At 38.2% G+C, this 13,322-nt stretch overlaps 1 protein-coding gene and 1 non-coding gene across 2 annotated transcripts; both read right to left on the bottom strand.

The window, feature by feature from the left end:
* Nucleotides 1-883: 883 nt before the first annotated feature.
* On the bottom strand, nucleotides 884-990 carry LOC111999182 (small nucleolar RNA R71). The gene has a single exon (XR_002881568.1). It is a non-coding gene; the product is annotated as a small nucleolar RNA R71 (small nucleolar RNA).
* A 444-nt stretch (nucleotides 991-1,434) lies between these two features.
* LOC111999174 (uncharacterized) lies at nucleotides 1,435-1,992 on the bottom strand. Its single transcript, XM_024031294.1, has one exon. The coding sequence runs from the start codon at nucleotides 1,990-1,992 to the stop codon at nucleotides 1,435-1,437; it is 558 nt and encodes a 185-aa protein (XP_023887062.1).
* Between the last annotated feature and the right edge of the window lie 11,330 nt (nucleotides 1,993-13,322).

Below are 13,322 nucleotides of genomic sequence, written 5' to 3' on the forward strand. Positions count from 1 at the left end.
CTAATCAATTCCCTTTTCCCTGTGGATTCGACCTCAGACTTACCGAGTTATTACTTCACGACAATCCTACACTTGAGAGCATTATTTAAGTCACAACAACTTTTTAGCGCCGTTGCCAAGGAATAGGCGATTAAAGCGTTCCACTTTGTTTGGAGAGGTTTTCAGCATTAAATTTCTTCACATATTTGGTAATATCTCTCCAACTCTTTTCTTTTTAAGAAGTTTAGTTTTCTTTTAGAGTTTTTCTTTTCTTTTTTACTTCTTTTTATTGTTAAAGGTATTTGTTTTCTTTTCTTTTCTTTTTCTCTTTCTTTCTTGCTTTACTATTGCATGCGTGTTTGATGTTGTGATAGTGATAATCACTTGGTTAGAATTGAGTCTAATAATTTGTTTAGCAATTTATCTGATTCTTTCACACATTTTGATACACTTGATATCATGATGGACTTAGAAAGTAATCATGGTGATGAGAATAATTTAAATAATGAAAACTTCCATGCTCACCAACCCATTAGAACTCTCAGAGATTATTTGCAACCTACTAGGAGTGATGCACCATCATGCATCATTTTTCCAACTAATGCAAATAATTTTAATTTTAAGCCCGGTATGATTTTATTACTTTCTAAATTTCATGGCTTAGATTCTGAAAATCCTTACGCACACTTTAAGGAATTTGAAGAGGTATGTTCTACCTTCCATGACCAATCATGTAATGAAGAGACCATTAGGTTGAATTTGTTCCCTTTTTCTCTTAAAGACAAGGCAAAAACTTGGCTTAATTCTTTGAGACCTAGGTTAATTGGTACTTGGCAAGAGATACTAATTGAGGTTTTTTTTTTTTTTTTTTTTTATATTTAAAATTCCAGTTCATAGGACTAATGCACTTAAAAGACAAATAATGAATTTTTCACAAGAAGATAATGAGACATTTTATCAATGTTGGGAAAGATTTAAAGATTTGCTTAATAATTGTCCACATCATGGCTATGAAACTTGGCGTTCCATTGTAGTCCAGTAATAACCTTGTCTCATTACCTTTTGTGGCAGCATGTGTGCATTCATATGTGGTCCATAACTTTACTCATGAACCTCTTCAATTATTTACTATACTTCCTTGGCGGTCACACAAAAGAGGTGAATTCCATCATACGATCTTCTGTAAAGCCTCTCCCCACAAATAATATAATTAGTGGATAGCCTTCTGATGGTCAATTGGTCATTCTTATCTACAGACGGTGGGTATGTCCCATCCTAGAGGTACTGTAAGATGTTGGAATACCATTCACCTTCCCTATTCTTTCCCTTAGCTTCTTCTATTAACATGCAATAAGTTGACTCATCTTTTTGTTCCACCACTATGGGTCTAGTTTCTTCCTCCTTAGGTCCATCCATCATGGAGGCAATTGTTGCTAAAGCATCTGCAATCTAATTCTACATCCTTGGCACATATTGGTACTGGATCTTGCTGAATTTCGAGGCCCATTTCTGAAGACATTCATGATAATGCATCAGCCTTTCTTCCTTGATCTTCCATCTATTCTGAATCTGAGAAATTATCAAAACTGAATCACCATATACTTCCAACTCTTTTACTCCAAGACCCAGGGCTGCTCGCAACCCTAAAATGCAAGATTCATATTCAGTGGCATTATTAGTGGCAGGAAAGTTGAGCCTACCAGAGAATGGGATGTGCGTCCTTTTTGGAGAAATTAGGAGAACTCCAATGCCACTTCCATTTTGATTAGTTGCTCCATCGAAATACATCTTCCATGATTCTACCTCAATCCCTATGATATCCTTATTTGGAAAGCCTCCTTGGATCTCTTCAGCTTCTTCAAGTGAACAGTGGGCCAAGTGAATAGCAATCGCCCTCCCCTTCACAGACTTATGAGTCATATATCTAATATCAAATTTTGACAGAAGCAAAACCCATTTAGTCGTCTTTCCATCTTGCATAGGCTTATACATCAAATACTTCAAACGATCCATTATTGCAATCAACAAGACTTTGAAAGCAAACATATAATGTCTGAGTCTGTGGGTTGCCCACACAAGTGCTACACATGTCTTCTCAAGTGGTGAATACTTCTCTTAATAAGGCAACCTCTTCTTGCTAATGTAGTAGATAGCATTTTCCTTTCTAGACTCTTCTAGATATTGAGCAAGCAGAGCCCCCATTGTTGTGTCTGTAGTTGTGAGATACAATAATAACGGCTTTTCAAGTACCGATGGAACCAATATTGGTGGCTTTATTAGATAATTCTTAATCTCCTTAAAAGCTTCTTAACATTGTTCATTCCAAACTATGGGCACTTCTTTCTTAAGCAGTCAGAAAAGTAGCTTATATGTCATGGTGAGCTGAGCTATGAATCTGCTAATGTACTGTATCCTTCCTAGAAATCCTCGAATCTCCTTCTCAGTCCTAGAAGGCTTCATCTCTACAATGCCCTTGATTTTGTCTAGATTGACTTCAGTTCCCCTCTGACTTACCATAAACCCCAATAGTTTTCTGGATGTTACATCAAAAGTGCACTTCTTGGGATTCAACCGTAACTTATAGAACTGGATTCTTTCAAAGAACTTCCATAAGGCTAGTATGTGCCCCTTATGGTCTTTGGACTTCACTATCATGTCATCAACATAGACTTCTATTTCTTTGTGGATTAAATCATGCAATAGAGTAGTGGTTACACGTTGGTAAGTAGCACCAGCATTTTTAAGGCCAAATGGCATGACCTTGTAGCAATAAGTCCCCCATGGAGTAATGAAGGAGGTTTCCCTATATCTTCTAAAGCCATCTTTATCTAATTGTACCCTGAAACTCCATCCATAAATGATAGCAAGGCATGTCCTACTGTATTATCAACCAAAATGTCAATGTGGGGTAAGGAAAAATCATCTTTTGGGCTAGCCTTATTCTGGTCTTGGAAGTCTACACACATTCTAACTTTCCTATCCTTCTTCAATACTAGAACCACTTTAGCTAACCATTCTGGGTAGTTGACCAACCTTAGGAATCCTGCATTGTACTATTTCTCAACTTCTTCCTTGATCTTGAGAGTCCATTTTGGCTTCATTCTTCTTAAATTTTACTTGACCGACTTCATGGTTGGATCTGTTAGAATGCAATGCTGTACTATATCTATATCAATCCCAAGCATGTCTTCATAGGACCATGCAAATACTTCCTTGAATTCAGTCAGTAGGGCAACTAATGCTTCTTTCTCAGAAATGGTCAAGGTGTTGCCTATTTGTATCATTTTAGGTTCATCATCAGTTCCCAAGTTAATAGGTTGGGTTTCTTCTTTTATAGGTTCTAAATGCCCTTGTTTTAATTCCTTATTATTAAGAGTTTCTTTACCAATTTCAGAATTAAAAACATTCAAAGCCAACAAATAAGTAAAATCAGAAATCATATTATAAGGAAAAGTGTTTTTTACAGACTCAATAGAAACAGGCCCTATAGGAATGCTATCACAAACAAACTCAACATGAATAGTAATACTAGCAGAAACAGACTCAATAAGAAAAGAAACAATGTTTTTGGTAGGAGTGATTGGCTCGATGGTCTTGATCTTCTTAACAGGAGTGATTGGCTCGACGGTCTTGATCTTCCTCACAGAGTCCTCCATGGGGTGGGTGGCTCCTTCCCATGCCCAATTCTTCAACTCAGTTGTGGCTTCAATGATGGCAGGTAACTCCCAGCGAGTTCCTTCTTCCCCCAGAATCAGTACCAAGGGGTCCTCATCCATATAATCCATGCCTTCGTCATTAATCTCCATATCTGTGGGCTTGCCATTCACATAAGCATCGAAGCACTCTATGTTGTCCATCCACTCACCAAACAGATCTTGCTTTCCTTTTTTGCTTGAATGGATTTATTGGGGAAGATATTCTGACTCATTCCCTTCCATTCTCTCATCTTCATCTTCAAAACTCTCTAATGTTTATTTTCTGAAACTGTGGATCATCAACTTTCTATCTAGGGTGGCCAATCTAGCATCTATGTCATCTTCTTCTTCAGTGTATGGGGTCAGTGAGCCAAGTTTTGAATTGTGGAATAACCCTAACTCAGGAATTTCTCTACCATGCTTGTCATATCGGGGACTGGACCTCGAACTAACATCAGTAATGTAGCTCCAATTTGAGGGACGCCTATAGGGGTAATCATCATAGTCTATATTATTGGCTTCTTCAACCTCCTCTCCTATAGCTTATAGTACATTTGCTAGCCTATATTGATCACTTCCGATGTCGCTTCCCATGTCTATATGTTTAGCTTCAACATCATCCTCTATATCTCCATCATAGTAGTCTACATCATTATCATAGTCTTCATAGTAAAGCCCTTCATCTTCATCTTCTCTGTCACTAGGGAGGTTCACCCCAATCGTTGCCACTATATTAGCTATCATAGTTTTCACTATTGTTGCTTTCACTCTCACTGTTGCTATCATCCTCATCATCTCCATCATCACTGTTGCTACTGTCACTGCTACTATCACTCTTGCTATTGCTACCTTCATCATCATCATTAGGGGCTTCTCCCCCTTCTTCATCACTTGTCCTTGCTTCATATGGGCTTTTTAATGCATGTTAGCAAGCTTCTCAATACTTTTCTTCTTCTATATTGCAAATGGCATCTCGCAAAAGCGTAGTTATTGCATCAGGGTCCATGTAATCAGCCTAATCAGTTAGGACCCAATTTGTGTCTTCCATCTTTAGTCTTAGAAGGTTGTTGTTAATCAAATAGCAGCTCAAACTCGGGCATCATTGTTCTTGTCTTAGGGTCAAATCTCGGTTTAGGGAATCCCCAATAGCATTGACTATCTCCATTTTTGACAAATTTCCTGTTCAATATTAGAGTATAGGGCTTTAGGGGTTCGGGGGGATAAGGAATGCCCTTTGCTTTGGGTCGAGCCATTCTCCTCACATCCATCTCTAACAAGTCATCATCAGTGGGCTTATACCCTAGCCCAAATGGTGGTGTGGCAGTAGGAATTATTGGGTCTTGAACAATTGACTTTTTTATAGTCTTCCCCAAATTCATTCTTAGAAGGTAATTCGTTCTCCTTATCATTGCCACCACATTGTTGTTGCTGTAGGGAGCAAAGTCCATAGGGATCTTCTTCTCTTCCCCTTCTATTCTTTCAAAACTAGGCTTCTCAATCTCAAAGCCATCCAAGGTCAATGGCTCCTTCTTAGAATCAATACCAAAAATAGGCTTTGGCACAATCAAAGTATTGCCATATATAGTAACTATGGCTCTTTCATATGGAAACCAGACCTTTTGGTATAAGGATGAAGGTACGACCTTTGTGTCATGGATCCACAGTCGCCTAATGAGCATATTGAAGCAAGAAGCTATGTTCAGGACTTGAAACTCCACCTTCTTGATCACTGGTCCTATAGTGAGCTCTAGTGTTACAGTTCCCAAGACCTCCCTTCTAATGTTGTCATATGCCCTCATATGCTGATCAGTAGGCACAAAATCTTCATTACTTAGACCCAAGCAACTTGCCATCTTTAAAGGACACACATTTAAGGCACCTCCATCGTCAATTAGAACCATGGGAATCCTCTTGCCTTCAGCATCTACAGTAATATGCAGTGGGTTATTGTGGTGCTTCCCCTTCTTTGTCAAATCTTTGTCAGAGTAGGAAATAGTGAGTTCCCTACTTATGGACCCAATCATAGTATTCATATCTTGAGAATTTATGGTTGTAGGGACTTGGATTTGGTTGAGAAGGTCTACCAGATTTTGACGGTGCTTATATAAGGCCATGAGTAATTTGCTTAAAGATATATTAGCTTGAGTCTTCTGTAGTTGCTTAAGGACCTCATCCTCTTTAGTGGGTGTTTATTGGATGGCCTTGTTCAAGGCTTCTATTGGGTTTTCTGTTTCTATATATGGGGGTTTGAAGTGTCTCTCCCCCTTTATGATGTGGGTAATTTTTGTTAGGTCATTCTTATCGGTGTCTTGGGGTTTGAAGTGTCTCCCCCCATTTGTGGATATTGAGTTATTTGATTAGGGTTCAAACTATCTCCCCCTGTATGTGGATATTGGGTTGCTTGATTTGGGTTTAAAGTGTCTCCCCCCATTTGTCGATGTTGAGTAATTTGTAGTTTCGGTTACATCTTCACTCCATATGTCATAACCTGCAGTGGACGTCATTCCCATCAACTCTTCCCATGTCATCATAAAACATTCAAGTAGGTCATAAATCAACTTAAACGGGTCCTCTTTACTTTCCTCTTCAGTCATTAAGCAATTAATCCTTGGTCCTCTCCCAAAATTTGGCTGGGCAAGGGATTATTAGTGATGCTAGGCCTTGTAGGCGGTGCAATCACCTTATTGTCTATTAGGTCTTGAATTTCATGATGAAAGCCAAAACACTTGTTAGTCTCATGGCCAAGACTTTGGTGGTAAGCACATCTCTTAGCCACATCAAATCTTGTGAGTAATGAGTCTGTGATTGGTCTTGGATCTAAGGGCTTTAATAACCCTTTGGCTTTTAGTTTTTCAAACACTTGACTCACAGGCATATATAACTCATGAAATTCCCTCCTAGGCCTTTGAGGTGGTCCTTGTGATATTGGCACAAGGGCAATGAGAGTAATAAGTTGATAAAGATAATTTTTGTATATATTAGAAACTTCTGCAATTTTAGAACTAGATCCTAAATTCTTTTTAAACCTTGGTGGGTCCTCATTCTTTATAGTGCCATTATTTATTGCATCCTCAATTTGGGTTCCAACAACAATCAAAGCTTTAAAATTAGGAAAATACTAGGCAAACAAGTACTTAAGGTATACAAGTAATAAATTCCTTACAACCATATTTAACTGTTCTTCTTTAGTTGGCCTATTCATCATTTGTGCAGCTTTGGACCTCCATTTGGTAATGAAGGCAGAGAAAGATTCTTTCGGTTCTTGCTTCGTGGTCTCGAGATCTCTCCTTGTTGTATCCACTTCTATGTTGTATTTTTATTTGTTGTGAAACTCACGACAGATGTCCTCCCAACTCCTTGCTGTAACATCATCTAGGTTGAGGAACCACCTAAAAGCGGCTCCAGTTAGGGTGTTTTGGAACATCTGAGCAAGTAGTTCTTCAGTTGCTCCTAGGGGTTGCATGGCCCTCATATACATCTTCAAATGGGACTTTGGTTAACCAGTCCTGTCAAACTTGTCCAAGGTTGGCATCTTGAACTTGGGAGGCAATCTTACATCAGGGAAAAGTAAGAATGATTGGTAGTCCAATGAGGTCCTCCATCTTGCGAGCTCTCTTGATCATCTCTTCCATCTTTTTTATCCTCTCGTTGATCTTCTTCTCACTTTCCATGGTTGGAGGATTATGATCAGCCTTGTTCTTTTCTTGGTTACTCTTCAGGTTCTGAAATTGTTGCACCATAAAGTTCATGTCCTCCCTCAACTGGATTTGACTAGCTACCATGGTGTTAAGTAGCTCTTGAGTGTTCATAGGTTCTTCAGTGTTCGGATGTTCTCCCTCTTTTGCCATAGTGTTAGGAGTTTTAGACTTCTTATGACTTGAACTGTCTTGTAGGTCGAATATGGGATTGTGATGTTGCAGTAGCAGAGTGTCTTCTATGCTCATGGACTTCAGTACCGTGATGGGAGTGATGGGCTTAGAATTGGAGCTACTAGCTTGAGTGTTAGCCTTGGGTTCTCTTTGAAGCCTTCATTCAGATCTTGACCAAATTCTCTCCTAAGAAAAGGCTTGGTCAGGTCAATCAAAGCTAAGTCCCTATCTACATCAATCAATCAACCAAACAAACACACACAACATGCAATGCAATTTTAACATGGACCCGCCTAAGGGTGGGTTCTAAGTCATTACATTGTACGGTGGGTTTGTTGTTTTATTGTTTCCCATAGCTAGGAGGTTACACCCCCAAACTTGTAATGTAATGAAGATTGCGTTGGTCCAAACAACATGGTCTATCCTTTATAGTCAACAAGAAATGATCCAGTAACTTAGGGCTATGAGTTGGTGAGTTCGCCACTGGTACCCAAATTTATTGAAGATTGGTGATCCATGGTTACTGCCACCATATTGTTAATTGTAAGGTTGAAATTTATCAACCATCTTATTGGCTTTATTTCGTACCAATTTGCTTGTAATTTAGTACTTAGTAACCCTGTATTTAGGTGGGATTATTGTAAGGGTAGTGTGTGAGAAGATATGAAGAAAAGCTCAAGTATGTGCAAGAAGGCAGAGATTCGCAGCTAGGACTCGCGGCTGACTCGTGACTGGCAAGCTGCCAAATGCTGGCACGTGAGATGCACACAGGTGAGCTGAAGGGTTGCGCTAGCTGTTGCACTACAGGACAAAAGTCCCAGGCTAGCCAGGCCATTACGTCACGACTTGAACTCGCGACTTGGACAAGACGCGAGGTCAAGCCGCCAACCAGCCCTGTTTGGCAAAAACTGTCTCTTCATATTCCAAACACACACCACTATATATAGATCCTTATACCCACTAAATTGAGAGAGCTTCCAGAGAGAATTTTGTGAGAGAAACCCTAGAGAAAAACAAGATTGCCTCATCTCCAATCTTTGCCTTAGAGACTCTACAAATTCCTCTACTCTCTTCCTCTCCATGGTCACATCCTTGAGAGGTCACTAACCAAATCCTTATCTCACCACACCCACGTCTATGAGAAGGTTCATTTGGTGCTAAGGGAAGCAGTTTGGAAGGAACCAATATACATTGGTTGATGCTATGGTATAGTAGCGGAATCCGGGAAGCTAAAGAAGAAATAGGTTTGGCGTAACCTCGTTGGAGCAAGAAGCTTGGTGGGCTTAGGTACCTGGGTAGATTAGGCTTAGAGGGTCTTCTGCTGGTCATGTATCCCAACTACATTTGAAAGCTCGAAAACGTGTTGAAAAACACAAGAGCTGTTTAGACCTCCAAATTAAAATTACGGCTTGGTTGATTTTACACTAACTTAATACAAGTGCAGAATAGTGTAAACACAAGCGTATAAACAAGAAACTACTCTAATTCATAATTAAAGCAACACAGCAGTAATAATGAAATTAAACAAGAGTAGGGAAGAAGGATGCAAACACAGAAAACACCGAGACGTGTTCTCGAAGAGGAAACCGAAGAACTCGGCGAAAAACCTCTCCGCCGCCCTCCAAGCGGAAATCGATCCACTAGACAATCAGTTGGGATACATGAGTAAGCAAGAGACCCTCCAAGCCTAATCTACCCGATGTACCTAAGCCCTCCAAGCTCCTACTCCAACAAGGCTTCTTGGAACCGTGTCTTGTCTTAGTTCTCCGAATCCCGCAACAAGCTCCATGTTGCATCTGCCATTCCAGGCTTCTTCCAATGCTTCCCAGCAGCACCAAAACGTCACTCAACACTCTCAAAGGGTGTGGTAAGTGTTTGGGCTATCAACCTCTCAATGGTGTGGAAATGGAGAGGGAAGGGTTGAGGAGATACCACAAGCAATTGTATAGAGAAAGCTGGGGATGACAATCTCTAATTCCAAATGTGTTTGGCTAGGGTTTTTCTCTCTGAAGCATTCCTCAACATTTGTGGGTAATGAGGGTTTATATAGGATAGGTGCAAAATGTGTGAGTCAGTCAGTACAGGCTGGCAGAACAGCATGTCTCGCGGGTGTCTCGCGGGAAGGCCTTACCCGCGAGATACTCGCGAGAGACAGCTGTCTCCACCTGTCCTGACTCTTCGCATTTTAGCATGTGCAAGGCACATGCTTCACTTCGCGGGAAGCTAAGTCGCGACATACCCGCGAGATTCCTTCAGCTTCCAAATTGCTTGAGTCTTCACACACTCTCTATCACACACCCCTTACATCAATTCCCACAACAAATACAGGATATAAACAATTGATAGTAATTACAATCAAATTTGGCACGGAATAAAAGCCAACAAAACACATAGTTGTAAATCACAACTTTACAACATTCTTAGTGGATTATTTACCACTTGGAGGGCGGCGAAGAGGTTTTACGCCGAGGACTTCGGTTTCCTCTTTGATAACACATCGTGTGTTGTCTGTGTGTTTGCATCTTCCTTCTCTTTGTCTTTGCTTTATATTTACTGCTGTGGATGTGTTTATATTTGACTTAGATTGTTTATCAATTCTGTTATAAGCTTGTTATCATGTTCCGCACATTAATTGTTTGATATAAAGCTTGAATTGGTATTTTTATAATTTGGGGTCTAAAAGTTCAAGGGTGTTTTATACACATATTGAACTTTCAAGAGGGGTGCATACATTTTTGTTGTTTTGATGGCACACAATATGACAGTTAGGGAAAGCTCTTAACAAACAATCATGACAACACAAACAAAAATATCATATAAACATCTCAAGACATAAATAAACAAACAAAGAACAATATCATGCAAAAGACAAGCGTATATTGTTGGTCACTTAAGTCTAACACGAAGCTTAGCCCTCGACATCCCCAGCAGAGTCGCCACTGTGAGAGACTGCAAAATTGGGTGCTCTCAAAAAAGAGATTTGGATGCTTTTAAGGGCACCTCTCTTTTGGGTAAGTGGTGTGGAGTCGCCACTTATTTTTTTATAAAATAAAATAACAAAAAATAAATACACGTTACATGATCAAAATACTTCATTGTCATTGATTGAATAAAGAAAAGTACAACTTCGGAAAATTAACCTGACAAGGCTTTAGGTCCTAATTACAATCTATGCAAAAGAATACAAAGTTTTGGTCTTAGTTACAATCTACCAAAATTAAAAGGACAAAACATTAATCTATCTATCCAAAAATCCTAAGCTCGGGGGTTAGGTTACGGAATGGGAAGGTGTTAGGCACCCATTCTGCTTAGACAGAGTCTAGTCTTCTAGTTTCTAATAACCAATATACCTTTTTTTGCAAGATGTAAATGATATGTTGAACATACATGACAAACATTGACTGAAATTAATTCAAGTAAATTTATCTTATGAATGTATCCCCTTCTTTAAAAATTTATATCTATTTGTGAATTAAAAAATTGAGATTTGTAAAGAAAAATTAGATTTGTCTTTATGCAGATGAAAAAAATTGGATTTGTAAAGAAAAGTCAAATCTATTTTTATGTAGATAAAAAAAATAATAAAAAAAAGGATTTGTAAAGAAAAGTCAGATCTATTTTTGTGTAAATTTAAAAAAAAAATGATTTTATCAAGAAAAATCAAATCTATTTTTAATAATAAAGAAAACAATTTTTGGTTAAAAATAAATAAATCAAATCTTTTATTAGACAAAAAATAAAAAGACTTTTGGAAGAGGATTCATACTCATTAGACAAATTTATTTTACATGCATCACATATACAAAATTGAAAGTTCAAATAGCGTTGAAAACACTATTAACGTTTAGACCCCCAAACAACAAAATACCAATTCAAGCTTTATATCAAACAATGTATATGCGGAAAATGATAACAAGCTTAGAACAGAATTGATAAACAATCTAAACTAATTAAAATCATATCCACAACAGAAAATAAATGGTAAAGATTAAGGGAAAAGAGATGCAAACAGAAGGACAACACAACAATGTGTTATCGAAGAGGAAACCGAAACCCTCGGCGTAAAATCTCTCCGCCGCCCTCCAAGTGGTCAATAATCCACTAAAAAATGAAGTTGGGATACATGAACAACAATAGACCCTCCAAGCCTAATCTACCCAGGTACCTAAGCCCTCTAAGCTTCTTGCTCCAACGAGGTTACGCCGAACCTTTGTCTTTTCTAGCTTGCCGGATTCCGCTATAAACCATAGCATCAACCAATAACCATTGGTCCCTTCGAAACTGCTTCCCTTAGCACCAAAAGACCTTCTCACAGATGTGGGTATGGTGAGAAAAGGATTTGGTCAAGAACCTCTCAAGGATGTATCAATGGAGAGGGTGAGAGTAGAGGAATTTGAAGAGCCTCTTTGTGAAGATTGTGGATGAGGCAATATTGTTTTTCTCTAGGACTTCTCTCTCAAAATTCTCTCTTGAAGCTCTCTACATTTCGTGGGTTTAAGGGGTATTTATACTAGGGTGAGATAGGAATGCAAAGAGTCAGGTTTTTCAAAACAGAGCTGGTTGGCGGCTTGGCCTCGTGACTTGGCTAAGTCCCAAGTTAAAGCCGCGAGATAATAGAACAGCCAGGCTGGACTTTTTCTCCTGTAGTGCTACAGCTGGCGCAATTGTTTATCTTCTCGCACGCTTCACTCGTGTGCTGCATTTGGCAGCTTGCCAGTCGCGAGTCACCCGCGAGTCCCAGCCGCGAAGCCCTGCATCCTTGCACAATCTTGAGCACTTCTTCACACTCTCTCACTCACTACCCTTACATGAATCCCACCTAAATACAGGATTTTTAAGTGCTAAAATACAAGCAAATTGACACGAAATAAAGCCAACAAGATAGTTGATTAAATTTAACCTTACAAAAACTTCAACCTAACTTTTAATTTCTTCTTTTAAATTTCACAATCTGCAATTCTATGACAAAGAAAACTTTTCTTAAAAAAATCATATTTGTATTTAAAGAAATACAGATCAGTTTTACATGTTAAAAAATCAGATCTGTATTTAATGAAAATACAGATCAGTTTTGTATGTTAAAAAATTCGATCTGTATTTAATGAAAATACAAATTAGTTTTGTGTGTTAAAAAAATCAGATTTGTATTTAATGAAAATATAGATCAATTTTGTGTGTTAAAAAATCAGATCTAAAAAATTCAGATCAGTTTTACATGTTAAAAAAATCAAATCTATATTTAATACAGATTGGTTTTTAAAGTTAGAAAAAAAAAAAATCAGATCTACATTTAATGAAAATGTAGATCAGTTTTGAAAGTTGAAAAAAAAAAATTAGATATAAAAAATTCAAATCTATTTTGTGTGTTTAAAAAATCTTTAACATCAGATTTTGAGATTCAAAAGAAAAAATCACAACAACAAATCATCTAGGAGCATATTTAAAGAAAAAAAATTCAAACAAACATGGCAATTGTATTTAAAATCAGAATTAATAAGACATCATAAACCTATTCATGCATCATCAAACAAAATTAACAGAAAAGATTAGAAAAGGAAAAGAAATAGACTACCTCTTGCATGAGCATGCTTTTCTTAGTGAAAGGATATTTTAAGATTCAAATAAATTTATTAAACTCTTTAAAGGCTAAAATATTTCACTTGCAGAAAAGAAATTCCTAAGGCAAGAGCCTCTAGAACGTCTTTAACGTAAGTGGGAAAAGAAAAGAAGAGAAGAGCCAAAAAGAGGGGGGGGGGGGGGGGGGGGGGGTTAGAAAGAA

Source organism: Quercus suber, unplaced genomic scaffold (assembly GCF_002906115.3).
Source record: "Quercus suber isolate HL8 unplaced genomic scaffold, Cork oak 2.0 scaffold_571, whole genome shotgun sequence".
Taxonomy (NCBI): Eukaryota; Viridiplantae; Streptophyta; class Magnoliopsida; order Fagales; family Fagaceae; genus Quercus; species Quercus suber.